The 25,528-nt window shown below is 33.4% G+C and overlaps 1 protein-coding gene across 3 annotated transcripts; it reads left to right on the top strand.

Moving 5' to 3' along the window:
• Positions 1-2,282: 2,282 nt before the first annotated feature.
• LOC114173635 (transcription factor SRM1-like) lies at positions 2,283-13,242 on the top strand. 3 transcript variants are annotated; one of them, XM_028058128.2, is made up of 3 exons: positions 2,283-2,420; positions 4,076-4,794; positions 12,368-13,242. In XM_028058128.2, exons 2-3 carry the CDS (start codon positions 4,409-4,411, stop codon positions 12,870-12,872), a joined length of 891 nt encoding a protein of 296 aa, XP_027913929.1. In that variant the 5' UTR covers positions 2,283-2,420; positions 4,076-4,408; the 3' UTR covers positions 12,873-13,242. The 3 variants fall into 3 exon arrangements, with proteins under 3 accessions (XP_027913929.1, XP_027913930.1, XP_085525885.1); XM_028058129.2 differs by lacking the exon at positions 2,283-2,420 and adding an exon at positions 2,714-2,852; XM_085669759.1 differs by lacking the exon at positions 2,283-2,420 and having other exon boundaries at positions 4,002-4,794.
• The last annotated feature ends 12,286 nt before the right edge of the window (positions 13,243-25,528 follow it).

Genomic DNA, 25,528 nt, shown 5'->3' with positions numbered 1-25,528 from the left:
AAAATAATAAACAAATTTGACAGTATCTGTACCTTGAAAGCCAATTGTATATTCTGCTTCTTTTGATAGTCTACTGCGTATTTTGGGGCAGATAAGACCTTGATATTTTTTGACTTTGGATCTATTGGAAGCCCACCTATTCATAATATATAATCTGATCCCCTCCAACATTGTTATTATGGGCTTACTCCTGGCATCAACAATAACACTGTTGAACGCCTCGCTCATGTTGTTGACTAATGTGTCACATCTTGCTTGCATAGTAAACCTAGACCTTGACCAATATCTGCCCAAAAAAAATGTCATTAGCAGAAAAATTCATTCATTCAGAAAAATTCACAATTAAATCACAATCAAATATTATAAAGAGTACCTTTTGTTGATCGGACATGAATGTGCATGACATACATATATCAGGACCCCCAAGGTCTTCCACCAGTAACTCCAAGAACCAACTCCATGTGTCTTTGCTCTCAACCTCAACAATGGCATAGGCTAAAGGTAACATTTGGTCATTTGTGTCTCGAGCAACTGCAGTCAATAGTTCACCCCCATACTGTCCCTTCAAGAAACATCCATCTAATCCTATGATGGGCCGACAGGAGATGAAACTGTCCTTACAAGCTTTCAAACAGGTATAAAACCTCATGAATATCTTATCACCATTTACATCTTCTACTTTGATTTTGACAGTCGATCCGGGGTTAGATCTAATCAATTCATAAGCATAATCACAAATCCTTTTGTATTGGTCTCTAAACGATCCTTCAACTTCCTTTGCTGCCAATACCTTTGCCCTATGAGCCATATAAACGGTAACCTTTGTATTCCATTTTCTCACTGTTTTGTTACATATATCCACTAGCTTCAAATTTGGATTTTCCCTTAAAGAGTTATCTATTGACTTACTCAACCATTTGGAGTTCATTAAATGAATGCCGAATTCCCTACTGCAGTTGTGAGTGTTAATCACTTTTTGTAATTGCCAAGTTTGACATGAAGTCAAAAAAGCACAATATAGGGACCACTCACACTGTCCTTGGGCCCCTAAACACCTCACCCTTACCCTTTCTTTATCATTTTTTTGTGAATTTCAAATTCCTCCCAGCATGCACAACATAGGTCCTAACACCATCTACAAATTGATCCTTGTTCACAAATATTGTACCCACACCCCATTTGTAATATGCCATAGATTTTGGTTTGGCAAATGTCCCAAATGGACCGCAACTCCCAAATGGACCACAACTCCCAATCTCATTTTCGTCTCTTTCATTATCACTAGTGGTTTCCCCACCAATGTATTTAAAGTATTCATTAGTGGCAAAGTTTCCACCGTGGTGGACCACAACCTCGAATCTTTGGTCACACATCCCAAAGATCGACAAAGCCTGTAAAAGTATTAACAAATTTCAATGGGGGACCACTAACAAAATCAATATGGTATTAAAGGTTGGGGGACACAATAACCCCACATAAATCTGGACCACACCCACAACCGAACACCGAAAACCAAAAACCGACACACAAACATACAATTTTTAAATGGGGGATAGAATATCAACAAAGAAAGTTGCATTTAAAGTGAAAAATGGTAATGCACAAACAAACAAAACTACAAAACCCATATCACACAACAAAATCACACAATAACGAATACCTAAGCTCTTTGACGATACGCTGTGACCACAAGCCAATTTTTGTCGCGAACTTCTCTTCTCCACTCGTCACTACGAATCCTGCGAACCAAACGACGAACACGAACCCTAAATCCCACCAGCCGGCCAAACGACGAAGATGAACCCTAAATCGCTTTTAATTTCAACCCCTAATCCTTCAATCCCTAATATTTCAATCCTTTTAATTTCATTCCCTTTCAGTTTCACAGTGTCCACGTAATTGAACAGTGTCCACGTCAATAGCAAACTGACACGTACTCAATATTTTGTTAAAAATTTGAACAGAGTTAGCTCGAAGGACTTAATTGAAACACATTATCAAAATTTAGGATCCAATTGAATAAAAAAATAAAAGTAGGACCAAATTGAAAAAAACTGATCCAAAAATAGGACCAAATGACTATTTAAGCCAAATATTTATAAATTTTGCATTTAATTTGTCAAAATAATTTTTTCCTTAATTTTTGAGTTTTTTATTAATAGATATTTTTTAGAGATAAAGAAAATTTGTAAATGGGAACCTAACTTAAAATATGTATTGATTCAAATTATTTGAAATATTGAATTTAATTTTGAAGCAGGAAACAAAATAAGAGGCGGAGAGGGACATGTCAGTTGTACAGTGCAGTATATATGCCGAGACAACATTATTTGACTCATGTGGGTGTGTGTTACAGTCCCTCAGAACTGAAAGAGAGCCAGCAGCTGAAAAGATTGAAGCATTGAACAACAAAGAAAAAGGTGATGACTTCATTATTTCACGATTGCGCACAAATCATCACACCCCTCATCACAACTTTGAACCATTCCTGCCGTTACCTCTCAATTTCATCTGGGCACACTCATATAATAATTTTTAATTTTATTTTTCATTTGGGTCGGATCAATTTATGTAAAAGTTGAACCTTTATTCACTTTTTTCTTATTTTTGTATTTTGCCCCTCTTTCTCTCTCCAGAACTTTGGCTTTTGAGTTTCTCTCTCTTGACGTTGTATTATTTGTCAGATATTAATGGGCACTGCAGATTCCTGTGGTTTGCAACTTGGGTTGTGGCTTTTTCAACCCCAGCTGTCCTATTTGTAGCAAAGCAGTTGTTGGGATGGGACCAAATTGACCCATCCTGCACCTGTGTGTGGGTTTTCAAGACAACCATCAATGTCATTTATGATTTGGGTGTGAGTTCTACCCTTGAAATTTTCACCACATGCTAGGGTTTTTACTTAAACCTGAATTTATCATCTGTTAGTGTGTGTTTTTTTCCCCCTCTTTTTTACTGCTTAGGTTGTTCTTATCTGTCTTTATCGCATTGATTGTGAGTTTTATTTTGTTTTAATCAGGCTGAAATTAAGTTAGTTTCAAATGCAGTTTTATGAAACGTTATGTTTTTTGGAGAAAGAATTGGTGGGGGAATTTCTCTTTTACCATCACCCTCAGAATTAGGTTTTACTTGGCAGTGAATGTAATATGTTAGGTGGCGTTAAAGAAATCTTTTTATTGTTGGTTGGTTAACGTGTCAGAAGCTTGACAGTGCGTGTGACTTTGTGCATCCATTTTTTTTTGTTTTGTTTTTTCCTCTCGTGTTTTTTGTGACACTCTGCATCCATTGTTTTAAAGTGGAGATTAGTTGTTAGTTCATTGAACTCTTATAATACCCTTTTCATACACCTACTGAATGGATTCTACAGAGGAGAGTAATTCATTGGATGTTAATGGGATTGGTTTTCTTGCTCTTGTTAAGTTGTTGGATCAAAACTGTTGAGATTAAGAATATTTATTGGATTTTGTATTTGAGTGCAAGGTGGTTTTATTAACTTCCAATCTAGGAAAAAGACTTCGAACCAAATTGATGATCAGTGTGTATGTCCTTTCACCCTTTTTAACTTTTTTTTTTTGTTGAGATTTTAACCCTACATGTCTCACTTATTCTGAGACCTTGATGATGCCTAGTTAGTTACTACGAATTACTATCTGCTACATAGCCGGGTCAGAAAACAAAATATGATGCTGAGTGTGTTCAGTGAAAATGAGCTTTACAGTAACTATACTTATGGGTGAAAGTTTTGTGGGCCTGTGCTGTTAAAACAGTTGTTATCAGTAGGGCTGTGGTAAATTGAAGTTTGTTTTTTATTGAATGGAAAATAGCAATTTTGAATGTCCTTTACTTTCCCTTGTAGTCTTATCTATTCTTCCTTCTTTGTTTGTTTCTGAAAGGTCTTTTTCTCAATCTGAATCCTAGCTGGTAATTACCTTGGTTTCATTGACTAGCCTTCACATTAATTTTTTAAATTTCACACATCTTAAACTGTCATGTATTGCACATATGATTTTATGGTTGTCAGACTGAGATATTTTTCATGTCCTAACTGAACCTTTTTTGCCCTTTCATTCATCAACAGGGTCAGAAATACACAAGTGTCCGGTTCTCCGAATTTTGAAGCAATTCACCTTTGAAATTTCACATACCTCATGATTTTTGGGATTCCGTTGGTATTCGGCTTATTTCAGCTTCCTGCCATTTTCTGCTCATCAGGCTGCTTCCACTAGTCCAACATATCTGCTCCCTACGTTTATAACATGCCGGCAAAGTTAATATTTGTGGTACTGAGCATAGAACAGAGCAGAGTTTGTGGTTAATAAGAAGGTCTTAACCAAGATTTAGAGCACTTAGGTAGGTGGAAACCTTTCTTCTCCTTCTAATCAAACTCAGTATTTGCTTCAAACAAGACTAGATGACTGTGGATGAAGTGGATAGTAGCTCTGAGTGGAGCAGAGAGCAGGATAAAGCATTTGAAAATGCGTTGGCAACTCATCCGGAGGATGCTTCAGATCGATGGGAGAAGATAGCAGCTGACGTGCCGGGGAAGACTATAGAAGAAATCAAACAGCATTATGAACTCTTGGTTGAAGATGTTAGCCAGATTGAATCTGGTTGTGTGCCTTTACCATCTTATAATTCTTCTTCAGAGGGTTCAACAAGCCATGCTAGTGATGAAGGAGCTGGCAAAAAGGGCACCGGTGTTGGGAATTTTAACAGTGAGTCTAATCAAGGAACTAAGGCTTCAAGATCAGATCAAGAAAGACGGAAGGGGATTGCTTGGACGGAGGATGAACACAGGCAAGTTCATATTGCTTATATATGTTTTGGAAAATCCTACATGCTGCTAATGCTAGTATAGGTTACATTTAAATGGTTATTGTTTTCATCTTAAGTTTATGATCTTTAAACACATGCTTTTGTTGTTAGTTCAAGTTTTATCTAGTTGTGGGCTCTGTATACAATCCAATGCAATCTGAACATTAAGATAATTCTAGTCAGTGTGCTTATGCTCCTAAAACATAGGACTGTAAGATCTCATCGAAAATGTAAAATTACACTAATATATACACAGATAAAATAGGACAAAAAATGGGAAGTATACCAGTTTTTTACCCACTAAAACACTAAACCGGCCCCAAAGATGGGGGGAAGATGTGCAGGGAATCAGCCAGATAGCAATATAGAAGGTCCAAGAGATGGTGGCAGGATGGGAAGCAAAACAGATGGTGTGGATAAAACAAGATGTCATCTTCTGTCACCTGCAAAATGCTCCGATGAAATATGGGTCTATTTTGGGAAGAAAAACTTAGGGCCCAAAATTCGGGTTTAAAAATCCTGATTTATATGGACGGGTTGTGCAACCTACAACCCAAAATTCTCCAACTTCAGGATTGACACTAGCACAATCTTGCAATTTCATTATGATTTTGCCCATTGGTGATTTCAGGTGCAATTCAGACTGGGAGAGGGCTGCAGGATCTTAAGATCATGGAGATACAGTTAATGATCTAGTTTGCAATTTTAACAGCATTGGTTGCTTCCATCTATTGGTCTCTTGTTAATATCTATAATTATAAAATACACTAGTTTGCTGGAATACTTTCATGACATCTCATTTTCATAGTATGCTGGACATAGTTTTTGAACGACAATTTAGAGTAATTATGCCTCATAAATGCATTTGCTCTGTTGTGTTCATTGTTTTACCAAAGCCGCTAGTTGGCCTTTCAATTTCCAATTTTCTTTTCCTTTACCAGGATAGAGAACCTAAACTGTATTTGAATGAGCGTTTAGTTATTTTAATATTCAGTGCAACACTTTTGAAGGCTTAAATCTATAGAAGTGCAAATTTATGATTTGATTTAAGAATGTTCTATGAAAGTAGATCTGTTCTGACATAATGATTTATGTCATTTGGTTTTATTTCTTGCTTGATATACTGTGCTGCAATTCTGCGGTTATCTTCATTGGATGGCATAAATCATCTTTATGTCATGTCAATTTGTTGCGTAGTTTGTCGTTGTCGTTTATCATGGCTTCAAGGAATTTCAGTTTCATCTAAGTCTAGTAAATACAATTCTAGGAAGAAGATTACACGTTAGACCTTTTGTGGAGATGCTTCTACAATCTTCTCTTTAATAGTTGTGATCTAGATTGAAGGTTAATCTTTTGTTCCTATTAACAGTCAAATAACTAAGTTAGAGAATCTAACAGTACAAGATCTTATAACTGCAACAAAATTAACACTTTTATCCTTGTCTTGTTCAATCACCAATGAAATAGTATCTTGCATCCATAAATGACAAGAAATGGTGTATGTAGCTTTGCTGTAGCGTAGAAAGTGTTATAGAGATTTTGTTCATACTGGACTTGATCATTCTTCTGGAGTACCATTTCATGACTGTTGTGGCCGAATTATCTGGGGAAATTATGGTAAATTGCATGATATAGGGGCACTATAACAATTGGAATTGAAAACCATTTTCCACAGTTGTCAAAGACATTCTTTTCTCCTGCCTTTTTCTAGCAATGTTAGAATTCAAAGAAGAGATATAACAGTAGCATAGAGAATGTTGTCTGTATTTCATTCTGAATAGGAAAAGTGAATACATAGAGATATATAGTGTGGTCAGCACTGCTGCTAACAGAATGCAGGCCTAGGCAGCGTAGTCAGCACCACTCCTAACAGAATGCTGACACAGCATGTTCTAGAACATCAGAACGAAAACATAAAAGAAAATATGGTAATTATCATATTCTAACATGCTGGCTGCATTCTGTCTATGTTTGCAGCCGACATTATGGCCACCTTGGTTCTTTTTCCAACCCTTTTCTATTGCAGTCATTATTTATTTGTATGTTTTCCTAAGACAACCTTTCCTTGTTAATTATGAATATATAATGAATTTTGAGTATTTTTTTCCTCTGGCATTTATATTTATGTAGTATAAATTATATAAACTTTAGAATATATCACTTTAATTGTCATCGTGCTGCGTCGCTATTTGATATTGATAACTACGCCAGATGGTAAGTATGTAACTTGGTTTTGAACTTATCTGAATTTCTATGCAGTTCCTTGTAGTAAAAGCCTCAATGAGAAATGGAAAATCCATGACCATGTACTGTGTCTTCATGAACTTATTTTGTACCTAATTTTAGTCAGGTGTATTGAGTCACTAAGTTAAAGATGTTTTCAGGATTTTAGTTTGGTTTAAGGTGCTGATTCTTTAGGAAATGACTTCCTATTAGGAGAGTCTGAGAGGGCGCATTATATAGCTGTAAGGCATTGTAACCCTTAAGGGATACTTCATTGTAGAAAATGGTAGAAATTAGTCAGTTCTAGAGACAAAATAGAGGATGATAGGCACTGTTGAAGGAAAAACAAATTGTAATTTGGGAACTTGGGAGTGGGTTAGGTCACCTTGACCTGTTAAGTATGATCCGCATTAGGTCAGATTTGGTGACTATCGTTAAGATCTATTAGGAAGTGGATTAATGTGTAAGTCAGTTGTACAAAACTATCTTGTTAGGTGAGGATTGCATCCACTTGTAAACCATGATTCATATTTGTAGTTAATATATGATCTTCATCATACCCCCTTTAACGTGGGACTAAATGTTTATAACCGGTTGAACACCAATCCAGTGGTAGGTGATATGACAGGCTCAATAAATCTTGTTATGATAGACTCTAATACCAACTTGAACTGAGGAGTAAAGAATTATTTTATTGATAATAATCACATTCTTTAAAATAAGGAAATAAAAATATGCTGAAATGAATTATATATTCAAATTTTATTTTCATATGGTATTTATAACGTTTTCCCTCAAGTTAGTAAATGAATATCAATCATTCCCAACTGGCCTTTGCTAGTTTAAGCTCTCTAGGGACATGGGTTGTAAGCACAAGACCTATGTCAAGATTATATTTGATGAAGTGCTTGTTAATTTCAATGTTTGGTTTATCATGTTATCCTGAATTATGGACCATGCTCATGGTTGACTTGTTATCACAGTAAAATTGTATAGGGATGTCAATCTTTATTTAAATTCATCTAGTATGAGTTTCATTAAGAGTCCTTCATACACACCTTGAGCATGGGTTTGACATTCAGTTTGTGTACTAGAACAGGATATTTTATCCTACATTTTCCTTCTCTTGGTTACCAGACTTGCTCCAAGAAACATACAATACCTGGAGGTAGATTTTTCATTAGTAGCATAATGTGTATAGTCCGTATCAGCATATATCTTTAGGGTCAAAGTGTTTTCTTTTCTAAACAGTAGCCCCTTTCTTGGGTTTGATTTCAAGTACTCAGTTGACAAAATTCTTCTGTACTTGAAATCAAACCCAAGAAAGGGGCTACATCTTCTCGTATGTAATAAACTGACACACTAATTGCATAAGTAATACCTCGTCTCGTATGTAATAAATAAAGTTTTATTACCAATACTTGATATTGGGTCCTTCTACAAGAGAACTTTCTTTATTTCCAATTTTTGTGATTTTGTTCAATAGGAATTCATGAGACTCTACATTCTAGCTTACTTGTTTCCTTGAGGAAATTAAGTACATATTTTCTTTGGAAGATGAAAATCTCTGTTTTAGAATAGAAACCTCCAAAATAAGGAAATGCTTGAGGTTTTCTAGGTCTTTCATTTGAATTTGGGTTGCCAGCATTCTCTTCAAAGTCAATGTTGTTGTTTCATTACAATAATCATATCATCTATGTAGCGCAACATATAGTGAGTTTTTTTTGTAACGGAGTGCCTTATGAATAAAGTATGATCTTCTTGGTTTTGCTTGTATTCTAAGGAAACCATTGCTTTCGTAAATCTCTTAAACCATGCTCTTAGAGATTGCTCAAGACCATACAAGACCTTCAGGAGGCATATCTTATCCCTCAAGTATATCACTTTGCAACTAACTTAAGTTTATATTTGTCTATTATCCCTTCTACACCCAAATTCCAGATAAAAGGTCATATACTGGAGGGTCCATTTCCCGATAAGGAGTTCTTTAATCTTAAATTCGGCTTTGGTGTTCTGAGTCTCGTTTACATGGTCATCTGCCCCTTTTATACAGTAAGTTTTACATTGCTATAAAAGTATTGGACACACTTTGGATTTGTTATTCTTTTAAAGTAAAAAACAAAAAGCAATTGGTCAACAATCATCTCTCATATCAACAAGAGTTATGCAATTAAGTAACTTATTCTTGTGTGCCAGAGAAAGTGAGTCCAATTGGATACTTTATTATTAGATTATTGTAGATTTCCTCTTGGAAGAAAGATTACAGAGAATTCTTAACGAGAGACTTCTCGTCACTAGTCTCTAATGTTGGTAATTTGAAATAACTGCAAATTCCAGGACCGAATTTCACATTACTCTGTAGTTTGAATAAAGCTTTCAGGAAAGAGGAGATAATATTTATGTGTGCTATCATTTAATGGGTTAGATTGGATGGAAAAAGGAGATATAGAGCATACACAGAAAAATATTTTTACTTCAGAGTCTCCATAAACAGTGCAGTGACTGACTTGTATTCATATTAAAATCAAGACTATGAAAAGTCTACTGAATTTTACGTTGAGACAACCTACAAGTAATTATTAACTCAAAGTTGAAGAATTGCTGATATGTTTTGGGGATTAAAATGACAAATGTTGGTACTGACATCGAAACAAATTTGTAAGATTGTTATGTACTTTTTCTTTAATAAGAGATAAAAAACATATGCTTCATGTCGACATTAACAACCTATAGTATGTAAAATTTTGGTTTTTTATTTATTTCTCTCTTCCATTCAGGACGTGGTGTATGTCTTCTAGGAAGGCTTGACTTTTGTAGCTTATATGGTCGTTCTATCCAATGTTCTGTTCTACACACGTTATATGCATATGCATTTTGTGTTTGGGGATGCCATCCTTTGTTTTTTAGATACAAGTTGCATGGTAAGGCTTGGTTTATTTCCTTGTTCTGTTTTAAATCAAGGATACAACTTGTGACCAGGATTCGTTTATTGGATATTTCACTTGTATCAAGACTGTATTTCTGTGAGAATTTGTTCGGTTTTAGGGTTAAAGTGTTAAAGTCATAAAATGGTAAAAGAAAAGTTGTAACTCTAGCATTATAAAGGACTAACATTGTAACAAATATTACAGCATTTCCCACAAGAGAGCAATTCTGTGGGGATTGGAGTGATGCTTAAACCTTGTCCTACTTTTCTCATGTTTAATAAAAAGCAGGATTTTTGGAGGCTTAACGAGAGTTTTGGGGCCTTGGGTGGTTCCACCATGGTGGAGAAGCCTAGGAGATCCCCCACTAGGATGCCCAAAGGGATGGGTAAAGGAACCGGTGCATAAGATTGAACCTCTTACAGTGAGCATGTTTGGTACACCATATGTAGCTAAGCCAAAGGCTTTGGGAAGTAAAGTCAATATTTTATTTATCCGTTTTCTGTTGTCCATTTTATAGTTCAGAAACCATTATAATGAGTACCATCTTTAACCTTTCTCATATTGGACTCTCTGGATAAGCTATTTTGCATTGCAGACGTTAATAAAATCTGTTCTGTAGCTGGGGCTAGAGAGTGAAGTTGTGGACCTTGCAAAATCAAAATGCTTTATACATCAAGAAATCTGAGTTTTCTACATTTAATTTTTGGTTAGTTACACTTATGGCCATTGAGTGTTTGGCTATTGCATGAAAATTGTGTTAATTACTACTATTGATTTTTTCTAACACATTTCCTTGAGATCCGCTTGGTTTGTTTTGGATTTTACTTGAAACATACACATAAGAAAAATAGAAAAAATAGATTCTTAGGTGTTGTTTAAGCCTGGCATGCTTGAAGTTCTTATTGGACAAGCATTTGGTTGTTCTGTAACGAATTTTTTATGGATAAGTCCAAGCTTAGGGTACTATATGTCTGCTAAGTCCCAGCTTAGGATACTATACGTCCCTTGAAAAAAAATATTACAAGATTCTTAACTGAAGTGATCTGCTGATTGGGGTTCTTTAAAAGCCACATAGGCCAGAATATTTTATCATATAGGCAGCTGCAAAATTGCAGATCTGATACAATGAGGTTTGGGATAAGTGCCAAGTAACATAGACCCTTTAAATATATGTCAGAAGTTGGATTCTTGGCTTTGTGAATAGATCCACAGATGTGGGTAGAGTAGTTTCTCCTTAACCCACGCTCTACTTTTGTGAAGGTTTAGTTTCCATTACTTCCAGTTGTGTAGACACCCTTATGTTCAATCCTGGATCTATAATAAATTGCTGATCTGATTTCTGTCATCATTTTACTTTTTGTGTAGAAATATATTTGATGTTAGGGCTACATTTGTGTCTATAATTTAATTTTGTTATTCAGAATTACTCGAGTTCGTTTAGGTTTTTTGACATATAAAAAGGAACATACTAGGATTCCTTAGTTAGTATTTGTTCCTTAATTCTTCTAATTGTTTATGGTCAAAGCTGACACATTTTTTCCATCCTTTTACTGGGTTTTAGTGTCAATGTTTCCAAGAAATGGCAATAATCCTGGTTTTGAGTGTGGCAGGGAATGATGTATAATATAAAGTATGGGATTGTTAGATTTTAAGTTTGCCTAAACTGCTGTGTTGTGGTTACTTGATTATAGTTAGTCTTTTAAGTCGTTTATGTCAACCTTCTAGTGCACATTAAATTCTTAAGTAGGTTGCTATATTCTTTTTCTCACTAAATAGCTAACAAGATTGCATCCTCTGCAGGCAGAAAAAGAAAGATTGATTCTTAATTTCCCATTAAAAATATGAACGCATTCTAATTTTTTCAGAAGTATGATTATGTTATGGTGTGCTCTTATTATTGTATCATAGTTCTCTAGTAGGCTTGCAATTTGGATTATTACACAGGCACCTTCTCTTGATATCTTTCAGCTAAGCTTGGCTCCCTATTCTTGTGGCCTCGTTAAATCTATAGAGAAAGTTGCGTATAATTTATCATCAAATTCTCAAATCAAACAAACATTGACATGTGATGAGATGCTTTTTCCAGCATTAACCAATCTCCTTTAGGGATATTGTAGTGCGTTTTATTTTAAAATGTTCGCATATCAGAGCTGATTTAAGACCTTAAACAATAATATAAGAAACTTGATATTTAAGTTATATATGTATCTGTGTGCTGTGTTTGTGATGCATTGGATTTCTTCAGTTCGGAATTACAATCTGAGGACCAATGATTGCATCAGTGTGTTAATTTTGCAGTTTCTGGATACTGTTATTGAATGGTTCTCTTTTTTGGATCTCAGAAACATGCGTCCATATACTTATCACGCTTTATTTCCTTTTAATATTTCAAATTGTTTGAACAGGTTATTTCTTCTGGGCTTGGACAAGTATGGGAAAGGTGACTGGCGAAGCATATCAAGAAACTTTGTGGTGACAAGAACACCTACACAAGTTGCCAGCCATGCCCAAAAGTACTTCATTCGATTAAACTCCATGAACAAAGATAGAAGGCGATCCAGCATACATGATATCACCAGCGTTAACAATGGCGACGTGTTAGCTCCACAAGGACCAATCACCGGTCAGACTAATGGTTCTGCCACCAACTCTACTGTCAAAGCAACCAAACAAGCCACCCCGGCTTCAACCGCGGTGCCCGGAATTGGAATATATGCTGCTCCTACCATTGGACAACCTGTAGGAGGACCCTTAGTATCTGCAGTTGGCACCCCAGTGAACCTTCCTTCACCTGCACACATGGCATACGGTGTCAGGGCTCCGGTTGCCGGTGCAGTTGTACCTGGTGCACCGGTAAACGTGAATCCTGTGACATACCCTATGTCACATACATCTGCTCCTCACAGGTGAATTGCAGCAAAGAGAGGCCTTAATGTACAAAATCAACAAGAAACTAGTGGTGGCTTCTGCAGTTGATGTAATTCTTTTCTAGACAATTGCTTTTTGCTTATGTATGCAACAATGAGTTATATGCATAATCATCATTTCAAATAAGCCATATGAGGAAGCAATTGAATGTATCCGCATAGGCTGCCATGGAATGCTTGACAGCCTTGACATAGAACAGCATAAAAGTACGGTTGTTTTGCAGACATTTGATTGCTATTGTTAAACCGTGCTACAGAGGAAGGTTCTATGGATTTCAAGTGTAAATTATTGTTGCATTCTCTTGGTTTTTGCAGGAGATATAAAATGTTCAATAATCTGTCATCTACTTTAATTTCACGTGTGTAACGTTACTCCAATTGGCACGAACTGTCATATAGCATTTTCCATTGGCCATCAAAATTTAATAAGATTAAGTTGATCTTTTGAGATATTTAAAAGCACTTTCAAGAAAATTTGGCAGAAGGAAAATTTTTATTTTCACAGGAACATGAAGTTGAGAAACATTTTTCCAAATGCTTTCTTATTTTGAAAGCAACAAAAAATGTACCCTTATTGGTTTTAAATTCATTTTCCAAAAAGTGGAAGACAATTTTTCAAAAGATTGGTTAGAGTTTTATAAGTGATCCGTGATTGTCACTCAATTTTCAACTGAAAAAGTAGAAGCCAATATTTGACTTCTGTAGCACAAAAATGACAAAAGAAAAATTTGAATTTGGTACCTCCTTTTGTTTAGGTTTTGTATATTACTTTTCACTGTTTAATATTCTTTCAACCATTCAATCTTACATTGGGTGTTATATTCTAGAGTGAATAATCTAGAATACACTTATGGATTCAAAACTGATACTTAGTGTTATTTTTAATTTAGTTATATTGTAAAATGAATAATCTAAAAAACACTTGTGGATACAATTTTAAAGTGCACGATTCAAAATACAATAATTACATTTAGGATTACAAAATCTAAAAATGATACTTCGTATTACTTTGATTTTAGTTTTTATTATTTAATTTTATTTTTGGCACATGGCTACGACAATCTTAAGAAATAAGTGACCCTTTGTTCGTAGGAAAAATTATATTAGAGGTTCTTACGCGTGTTGTTTTAGATGCTGAATTAACTTTACACTTTTAGTATAAAAATAATTAAACATAATATCTAAAGGATGAAAATTCTTGATTTCTTAAATACGTAAAGAGTGGACGAATTACATTCCCCGTGAAGTTTATAGGACCATATCATAATATTAAATCAAGCATTATTTGTAAACAAATGGAGTTGTTATCAAAATTCATTGAGTTGTATATTTTAATTCCAACTCTTTTCCTTTCTGTTTTACTTTTTCGGTGTATATGTGTGTAGTTAATTGATATCAATGTAGAAGAGAATAAGAGTGTCGTTGTAAGCGAAAAAGTATATTAGTTACGAGTGGAAGTGTTTCCATCATGTTAAAAATTGAGTTAATATAGATACAGAGATGGTCACTTTGTTACAATATTATATAGTTGAATATCAAATTATATGGAAATATAGATTTTAATTATTTGAATCCTTTATCATGTGTTTGGACGAAGAATCATTTCAAGAAATTAAAATATTAAAATATATAATATTTGTAATCAATTTATTTTTTATTTTTTAAATATTTTATTTAGATAAAATAATTAAATTTCTCTTGGAAGATAAAATTTTATATTAAAAACATTGATTCTGAAATTTAAATTTGTAAAAAATATTAGTTAAATTTAAACATTAAAATAATATTTAATATTTTTTTTTCCAAAATGTATATGTATATAATATAATATGTATAGAGAGTATAGAGCTAGTCTAGCCTATAGGACTTGGCCTTGGTTCACCAGAGTAAAAAAATAAAAACCTTATAGGGCCAAAATGCCTAAAAAAAAAGGTTGAGCCAAAAAGCCAAAAAGATTAAAAGAGTAGCAAAAGTAAAAATACTCGATCCGAGCTTAAGGCCGAGCTAAGTTGGCTTATGTAGAAGATCGAGAGAAGGTTAACTCGAGTCAACCCGAACCAAAAATTTTATTGAGTCAGTCAGCCCAAAAAATTGAGTCAAATTGACTTGGGTCGAAGGTCAAGGCAAGTTTTTCCAAGTCAAAGGTCGACGTTAGTTGGCCCAAATGAAGGTCAACCTAAGCCGATTTGGACAAAGATCGAAGAATTGAGTTAGGTTGGCCTAGTCGAAGATGGACCTATGTTTGCCCAGAACCTTGGTCAAAGGTCAATCCGAGTCAATTAAAGACAATGGTAAACCTGAGTCAATCCATAGTCTAATAAAATAGGGTCTTTTTTGGGAGTTGGTTTGGGCTCAACCATGGGTCAAATTGATACCTAGAATAGAGAGGGAATGACTAGTTGTGGAATTGAAATTCCTTATTTTTTAAGTGAATTTAAATTATTTTGCCATAGTTATTTAAAACACCTTTTTAAAATTCCTAAATTTTACTTTCCTTTTAATTTCCTCATCCAAACAATTTATTTTGCTTCAAAGATATTCAAATTTATTAAATAAAGGAATTACTCTTTGGACAACTAACTCTACCCTTCGACCTAGGATGGTCTTGACCATTGCCCCGAATCGACTCGTACCGACCTTTGATCTAGGTCAATGTGTCCCGAACTTCGACTTGGGTCGACCCATCTTGACCTTCATTCCAGGCTAACTAGTTTCGACCTTCAGCCATATTAATCATAGGACAAATCATATTAACCTTCACCTTGCGATAAAACAGCTTGACCTTCATTTTACGCCAAATTTGCTTCAACTTTATCCTGCACCAAATCATCTCGCCCTTCAACCCGATCGACTCGTCTCAACCTTTGGCCTATGCGACTCATCTTAGCCCTCAGCCCGATTATTCATCAGAACTTTTGGTCTAAGCTGACCTGTCACCACTTTTGCCCTGTTTTGACCCATCTCGACCTTTAGCTTGACCAACTTGTCTTGACTGTCAGCCATTATCGAGTTGACTCAACCTTTGCCCTAGGATGAATCAACTAGAGCTTTGGTCTGGGACAACTCAACTCGACCTTCAATTTATGATACAACTTCACCTTTGACTTATATCGACTCGTCAGGACCCTAGACCCAGGCTGACTCATCTCGTTTTTGCACCTAGGTCGACCTTTTTCGACCCAACTCTTCTTGACCTTCATCCCAAATCTAGTTGTCACGACCTTCGGCCTAACCACCTTATCTCAATCTTTGGCCATAATTGACTCGTCTCGTCCTTCGTCTCGGGTCAAATCGGCTCGACCTTTGATCTGAGTTGAATGAACTCAACCTTCAACTTGCACCAACTAGTCTCAAACTTTGATTTGACTGACTCGTCTCAACCTTTGGATTGCTGATCCATCTTAACATTCATCCCATGCTGACCTGTCCCACCCCTTTAACACAGATCAACTCGTCTTGAACTTTGGCTCAAGCATAATTGACTCAACTTTCAACTTAAGCTGACTCAATTAAGCCTTCAGCTTGTCGACTAAACTTTCAATCTAAACCGACTCGTTTTGAACTCCATGAATAAAGTGAAAAAAAGTGAAATTTCAAAATATTTTTTATTTAAAATTTTGTTTCTATTTTATTCATTAGAAATGCCTTTCAAAATATATTAAATTTTAATTAATTTATCCAAACAAATCATAACATTAAAAATTCTAAAACGCCAGATAAATAAATTATTTATCCGAATGCAATAGTGATTACACATTTTGAGAGTTTAAAATATTTAGAGTTTCTACTGAACCAATATATTGGAGATAACATGTTCCTCCCAAGAGAAACCAATTTAGAAAAAGAGGATAAAGTTTATAGATGGAAGAAATCTTTATATAGGTGTCGCAACTGAAATCACGACGGGACGACGAAACAAAAAATAAAATTTGTAAAAAGAGGTTTTGGAGTCGTCACCATAGTTATTATAGGAAACTATGGAAAACCATAACAAAGAGTAAGGTCTGCGAAAAACCAGATTTTGGGTCTGGGAGTCGGTTACGCGTGGGGAAGGTATTAGCTCTGACACCCAAACTACTATACTAAATAATTATTATTCGATAAAAAGATATGGAATTAATTTTTTTTTACCATAAGATTATCCTTGAGGGAACATTAATAATAACATAACTTCATATTCATATATATAGTTTACATCTCTGTAATTGTTCATGAAATATTACAAAAATATATATTTGTAAAATATTAAGAGTCCTACATCAGAATAGAAGATTTATCTATATTTTTAATATCTCCTAAAGATATTAATAGAAATTATCCATGAGTCAATCTTCAGAAGATCCACCAATAATATCCCGAACAACTCTCACTGAGCAGGTTCCTCTTCTGCTCATGCAACAAGTACATATGAAAGAAAAAGATATGAAAGGAGTGAGGTCTTTACAAGCCTTAAATATCAATCTTAATAAACTCAACAAACAATACAGACACCGAGGGCCTAGATTTGGACCTACAACCACAAAACTTGATCTTGTTTTACCAGACATATGGATCCATATTCCACTTCTGATGATCCAATATGAACATCAAAAGTTACTTTGGGAAGTGATTAAGTAGTTGAGTATTTCTCATAAAACATTGGTACAATCATAATTATTTCTTTCTCGAGAATATTAGCCATTCATCGGCTCACAAAAGAGATATATACTCACTACCTAACCTTGGCGATGCCGAGCAGGTATCGGATAGTCCCAAGTTTGGCCTATGAATATCCTAGTCTAGTGCGCTATTCTGAACTATCCAGATATTCACCTACTTGGTAAAACTTCCTTAGACCCCACCATGGTCCCTGCCTTTCATCCCGCAGTGTACCAAACTGTGACTTTCCAAATACAAACACTCTGACACTGGTTTAATCTCAACTTATTGAAACCAGACTTAACTCTTACTTAATTGACATACTCTTGGATATTTTCAAAGGTCATAAAATGTGATGACTATCAAATCATGTCATTGTATAAACTATACACAAAGAATATAAAACAACGATAAAATGTACATGCAATTTTTTCTATCCAAGCTTACTCAATAAAATAATATTTACTTTCACTTCACATTTTTTTAATTATAAAATAATGATAAAATAAGAATCAAAGCAAGAACTTTAAATAAATAATTAGATAAGGATTATAACATTATAAATAAATAAAATAACAAAAATATAAATTAAACGGGACCAGTGCGTATCTGGAGATATATTAATTGAAATAAATAAATAGGATCAATGCATAACTGGAGATAAATAAAATAAAATAAATAAATAGGACCAGTGCATAACTAGAGGTAAATAAAATAAAATAAATAAATAGGACCAGTGCGTAACTGGAGATAAATAAAATAAAATAAATAAATAGGACCAGTGCGTAACTGGAGATAAATAAAATAAATAAATAAATAAATAGGACCAGTGCGTAACTGGAGATAAATAAAATAAAATAAATAAATAGAACTAGTGCGTAACTGGAGATAAATAAAATAAATAAATAAGACCAGTACGTAACTGGAGATAAATAAAATAAAATAATTAGGATCAGTGCATAATTGAAGATTAAATAAAATAAATAAATAAACAGGATCAATACATATTTGGAGATTAAATAAAATAAATAAATAAACAGGATCAGTGTATAATTGGAAATTAAATAAAATAAATATAAGAGGATAATAAATGAAAATAAGTTAAATGAAAGTAAATGGAATAATATATGAGTCAAAATAAATAAAAGATTAATATAAAACCCATGAGTTTATCAAGATTAATATAAAAAGAGCTTAACCTCACTCCCCCCTTACCTTATTAATTGAAGAGCACACCAATAATAGTTGTAGAAGACTTGAATCTCTTTGAATCTTTGCTCTAAACTTTCTTTTCTATTTTCTCTTTCTCTTTCTCTCTTCTTTTTATCTCTCTCCTTTCTCTCTCTTTCTCCTTTCTTTCACTTTCTTCTTCCTTCACGTAACATTCATTATATATATATATATATATATATATATATATATATATATATATATATATATATATATATATATATATAAAAGCTAAGCATATGCATGTTTATCCAAATCATCATTATCCTTTTTTTTTTCTTCTTATCTTTTCTTCTTTTCTTCTTATCCTTCTTCTTTTTTTTTTCTTTTCCTTTTCTATATTATTTTTTTTTTCTTTTAGAAAATTCTTTATATATATATATATATATATATATATATATATATATATTATTTTTCAATAAGTAAAAATTGCATCATGATAAAATATATTTTTAATGTTTAAACTACATCATAATAAAATACAAAACATTAGTAAAAAAAAAATATAATTTTTTCTAAGTGTTTTATTTAAAATAAATAATACAGTTATTAAAAAAAATAGGGATGTTACATTAGCACCCCACAACGTCTGTCTTAAGACGATACCTTTAATTAATTGTGCAAAAGTTATGTGATTTTTTCAAAATATTTAATTTTCCCCAAAAATATTAATAAAAGAATGTACAAAAAACAACAAAACTATTTTTTTGATTTTTTGGGCCCAACGAGGATTAATCCCCGCTTCTATGTATCTCCATGTGAATGGAGAATCAAGGTTACGTAGTTCTTTTTGAAAAATCTATTTGGAAAATTATTTGAAAATGATTTAATTTGTTTTATAATTTTGAAAATCTTTTTATTTAAATTTTACTTTTATTTTAAAATTGGTATGACACGACGCGAGCGACCGGATATACACTTCAAATAAATTCTTTTTTTTCTAATCTATTATTTTTTATTTTTTTTAATCATTTATAAATTTTTAATATTTTTTTAAAGTTATTTTAGAGTAGTTGTGGATGTCATTGCAACGTGAGCAACCAAATAAATATAAAAGAGTAAACAAAGAAAGTTATATTTTAGTTTTAGATCATCTGTATATATTTTTAGAAAAAACAAAAGTCTAAATTAGATGTCATGCGACGCGAGCGGTCGGGCAGACAATAAAGAAAGGGGGAAAATATATTTTTATGATAAAAAAAAAGAATGAAAATTGAAAAACAAAACTAAATCAAAAGATGAAAGAATTGAGAGTGACGTACCTTAAAACAATTTAAATATCTCCTCACCTTTTTTCTTTTTTTTTTTTTGCTTTCTTTTCTAATATTTTTTTTGTTTGTTTTTCCAATAGAGATAAAGATGAGAGGTGTCTATGTGAGTGGTAATGAGAGAAAGAGAGAGTGTAGAGAATGTTTTCTTCTCTTTTTTTTTACCTCCTTCAATATTTTTTTTTAAAACATAGATAAAAAAGAAGGTGTGTGTGGGAGTGGTGATGAGAAAGAATTAGAGAAATGTAGAGAATTGTTTTTTCGATCAAGACAGAGTGCGTATTTATACTCACACCTTACAATACAATGCAATCTCGGCCTTAATTGTAACGAACAATATAAGGAAGAAATTGGTCATGATAGTAGCAAATTATGAGTATCACATCGCAGCAAATCATAGCACAAAATCAATCATCATCAATAACAAATCAGAGCACAAAATTAATTCCAATTAATAATATTGATTCTTACCATTTGAAGAGATATTGCTTCTAATTATTATTATATAATTAATTTCTCTATCAGAAACAAAGGTAGAAAATATTTGAGTTATTGAGCTCATGAAAATTAATAACAAATTGGGCTCTTCCTCCTTTTTTTTTTCTTTTTTTTTCTAAAATTAAAGCTTGAAAATATTTAAAGAAAATTTTGTTTCACCTTATTTTCTACTTTTACTTTTATTTTTTGAAAATAAATTTATTCACTTGGACGAAATTGGGTGTTGACAGTTGTCCCTTCTTACTTAGACTTTATTAGATAATATGAAAATTTGACTTTTTCATTTTATCGTAATAAAAGATAAGTAAAGATAAAAACACTAATTTTGTTCGGGTTTCAAAAGAAGATAAATTTGAAGACAAATTGACCATACCAAGTAGAGGGTCTTGGTTTGACACACTAATTCTTTTTGTTTTTTTTTTACTTTTTGAAAAAACCAAATTAGACCAATCCCGTTGAGAGGGTTTATTCAAAAGATTCAGTGACCATTACCATGTAGAGGGCCTCGATTTGAATTTTTTTTTATATTTTTTGAGAAAAGATTAGACTAATCCCGAGGAGAGGGTCTATATCCAAAAGATTCAGTGACCATTACCATGTAGAGGGTCACGATTTGACAAACCATATTCTTTTTGTACTTTGTTTTTTGAAAAAGAGATTAGACTAATCTCAAGGAGAGAGTCTATATCTTAAGGATTCGATGACCATTGCCTCGCAGATGACCTCGATGTGTCATAAGAAATCAATGACCATTGCCTCGCAGAGGGTCTTAATGTAAAGAGATCGAAGACCATTGCCTTGCAGAGGGTCTTGATGTAAAGAGATTGATGACCATTGCCTCGTAGAGGGTCTCGATGTGACATAAGAAATCAATGACCATTGCCTCGTGGAGGGTCTTGATGTAAAGAGATCGATTACCATTGCCTCGCAGAGGGCCTCGATGTGACATAAGAAATCAATGACCATTGCTTTGCAGAGGGTATTGATGTAAAGAGATCGATGACCATTGCCTCGTAGATGGCCTCAATGTGACATAAGAAATCAATGACCATTGCCTTGCAGAGGGTCTTGATGTATAAAAAGAGAACCTGGATTTTGCTTTTGAAGTGTCGACAAACATTGCGTGAATGTCTAACATTGGTGAGACTTACACAAAAAACTATCATTGTTGACTTTTTTTTGAAATGATTTTCAATGATTTTGTGGAGTATGATGGATGATTTGATGATGCATGACATGTTATGATTTTCTTTTTGAACCTATATGATGATGCATACATGGATGCGTGGATGCATGGGTAGAATTTGCTTTTTTTTCATTTTCCTTTATTTTAATTTGAGAGCAAAGAAAACTAGGCTTAGAGGCTAGGAAAAAACCTATGAGGCCAGACAAAACTGGATTTAGGGGCCAATGTGGAAACTAGGCTTGGGGGCCAGTGTGGAAACTGGGCTTGAGGTTAGTGTGAAATCTGGGCTTAGAAACTAGTGTGGGAATTGGGCTTGGGGGCCAGTGGAAATTGGGCTTGGGGGGCCAGTGTGAAAACTGGGCTTGAGGTTAGTGTGAAATCTAGGCTTAGGAACTAGTGTGGGAATTGGACTTAGGGGCCAATGGAAATTAGGCTTAGGGTATATTGGTCATTCATATAAATGAAAAGGACCAAAATTTTAGAAACATCATAGAAACCAAATTGTGTATTTTTTTTATAATTTTCTTCCTTCTAAAACGCAAGGATTCAATAACCATTCATATGAGTGAAGAGAGTTTTGATTGGAAATGTGTAAACTATTTTATTCAAAAAGATGAATGACTCATGTATGCATGGCTTGGTATGATGTATGAATTACCTTATGTATGAATTTTCTTTTGCATTTTTTTAAAAAACATTCGAATTGTTCCCCATTTCATTATTATTTCGAATTCATGGAATCATTCTACTTTGATATTTTTTTACTTTTCCAAATCATTTCTTTGATCTAATCAGCTACTAACGAATCATTTTTTTTAATCATTTCTTTTGAAACACTATTTGAATGACATGCATGAAATTGCCAAGAGTTTGAAAAGGTTTTAATGAGGTAATGAAGATTAACTAGGGAGTTGCCCCAATTTGAGTTGGTCTCGGGACACAAAATGTGTTTGGGCTTTCCTAGTTGTGGATGATATGAAGAAAATGATGGGGATTTAAAAAAAAAATTGCCCCTAGTGTGAGAGCCTAGGATGGTCTTAGGGTGCTAAAGCGTGTTTGACTTTTTCCAAACGAGGAGATTAAAAAATGATGGAGTCTTCACAAGTTGCCTCTGATGTGATCACAAACTTCAATGTAAATAAATGCCCCAATTCAAAATGAATGATGGGAATATATGAATCACAAACAAAGTGACTGCCCCAGTTTGGGTTTGTGATTGATAAAGATGGACTATGTTAAGGTTGGTCAAGGTTTAGGCTTAGAGCAGAGGATACTGTATGAGCAAAAATGGAATTTCATGAAGAATGAATTGAAAGGGAACAACCGAAGTTTAGCTTAATTGGCTGATTGTCCATGCTAATTTTGAAGTTTTGAAAACATGTCAACCAAACATAAACTGCCCCAATGTTTAAAAGAAAATCTCTGAACACACTTTTTTAATCTATTTTTTTTATATTTTTTTTAGAACAAACCTGTTAGCAAATCAAAATTTTCCTCTAAATAAAACCTTCGAAAGATAATAATCAATCTTTGATCTGTGTGGACTTTATTAGGCTTGTATTGTGGCCAAGGCTAGGGGTATGGAAGTAAATGATAGTAAAGGCCCAAACAAGTGATGTGAGGATTGTTTCAACAAGGATCTTTGAATAATGTTTCATTCAGAATTTGTTTGACTTCTTCTTGTTCACCTTTTGCTTCTCTTTTTTATATTTTGACCTTTTATTCTCATTCTTCAAACTTTTGCTTATATATATATATATATAATACAAAAATATCAAAAAAGAAGAAGAAAGAAATGATATGGTTATATATATATATATATATATATATATATATATATATATATATATATATATATATATAACCATATCATTTCTTTCTTCTTCTTTTTTGATATTTTTGTATTGGTGAACTACAAGTCGGATGAAACAAATGCAAACATTATGTCAACCCTCAGTGGAAGGGTGATCCTTGTTTAGAGTAATTTGAAAGAAATTTTTTGGAAGGCTCAATTTGGGTAGCAAAGGATAATTACTTTTGTTTTTTTTGGATAAAGAAACATGACCACACATCATTCAAAACATGATTGTGTTTTCTAAAAAAAAAATTCACAGGAAAATAATTGATTTCATTTTACAGATGCCCCTTGTTTGGTTCTCTTTTTTCACTTTCTTTTTGTCTTATTTTTTGCCTAGACTGTCCTTCAAAGTTGTTAGTCTAGCGAACTTTTCTTCCCTTTGTATTTTTTTTTTTTGTGTTCAAAGAGTTTCTTGTAATCATTTTTAAGGCATGTGTCCCCTTTATGATAATTCTCCATGAAAAAGAAAACAAGGTTATATGGTGGAAGAGAGATGGAAAGGAAGATAAATTTGAGCAATTTTATGCATGCAAGATTAGATGGGTATTTTAAAAGAATTGATAATAAAAATTATTTTATTTCTTTATTAAATCCACTGATTTGACCAAAGAATGTTTTATTATTTACTCATTTTTTATAAGAAATATTCCAAGAAATCATTGACAAGCAAAATGGGAAACAATTTGAATTTATTTTAGTGCAATTTTTTTTAATTATGCATATGCATGTTGAAACTATGAACATGATACAATGGATGGCCACATAATGGAATGCAATGCATGTTTGTGCCTCCCAGGGCACTTATTCACATGATATGCAAGATTGTGATGAATTTATTATTATATTCAAAGAAAGTATATGTGCTCACAATAATAGTTCTCTAATACCTAAATATCAAGGTCACTAGAGTTATGACCCACTTCATGGCATTTCCCACGACAATTGGTAAACAACAAGAAGTAGGAGTACCAATGAAGCAAACAAACTCTAGCTGGGGTTCTCACAATGACCACTTGGGAAGTACATCCACTGTGACACTGCTACACAACCCCGTCTAATTCTAAGCAACTCAGACCCGGGTATAGGGCCCCACTCAAGTAATGAATAAAACGTGTGTGTGAAGGGAGAACACAATGTATACCCAAACCCACACCTGGCAATTATTCCAAATACAAAAATAAAGAAGAATATACACATAAAATTATTCTAAATATAAAAAAAATAAAAAAACACATATCAAAAAAAAAATGAGAAAGAAAAAATATGAAGAAAAACCACATCAATTTTGCACATCCAAATAAATGGTTTGACTCTCTAGCATCCCCAGTGAAGTTGCCATCTATCGCAACCGAAATCACGACGGGACGACGAACCACAAAATAAAATTTGTAAAAAAGAGGTTTTGGAATCGCCACCATAGTTATTATAGGAAACTATAGAAAACCATAAAAAAGAGCAAGGTCTGCGAAAAACCAGATTTTGGGTCCGAGAGTCGGTTACGCGTGGGGAAGGTATTAGCACCCCACAACGTCGGTCCTAAGACGGTACCTTTAATTAAATGTGCAAAATTTATGTGGTTTTTTCAAAATATTTAATTTTCCCCAAAAATATTAATAAAAGAATGTACAAAAAATAACAAAACTATTTTTTTGATTTGTTGGGCCCGACGAGGATTAATCCTCGCTTCTACGTATCTCCATGTGAATGGAGAATCAGGATTACGTAGTTCTTTTTGAAAAATCTATTTGGAAAATTATTTGAAAATGATTTAATTTGTTTTATAATTTTGAAAATCTTTTTATTTAAATTTTAGTATTATTTTAAAATTGGTGTCACACGACGCGAGCGGCCGGATAGACACTTCAAATAAATTCTTTTTTTCCTAACCTTTTATTTTTTATTTTTTTAATCACTTATAAATTTTTTTAAAGTTATTTTAGAGTAGTTGTGGATGTCATTGC

This window comes from Vigna unguiculata, chromosome 2 (assembly GCF_037176805.1).
Source record: "Vigna unguiculata cultivar grain cowpea cultivar isolate G323 ecotype 2 chromosome 2, ASM3717680v1, whole genome shotgun sequence".
Taxonomy (NCBI): domain Eukaryota; kingdom Viridiplantae; phylum Streptophyta; class Magnoliopsida; order Fabales; family Fabaceae; genus Vigna; species Vigna unguiculata.
The sequence above is the reverse complement of the archived record's forward strand: the minus strand, read 5'-3'. Positions and strand labels throughout refer to the sequence as shown.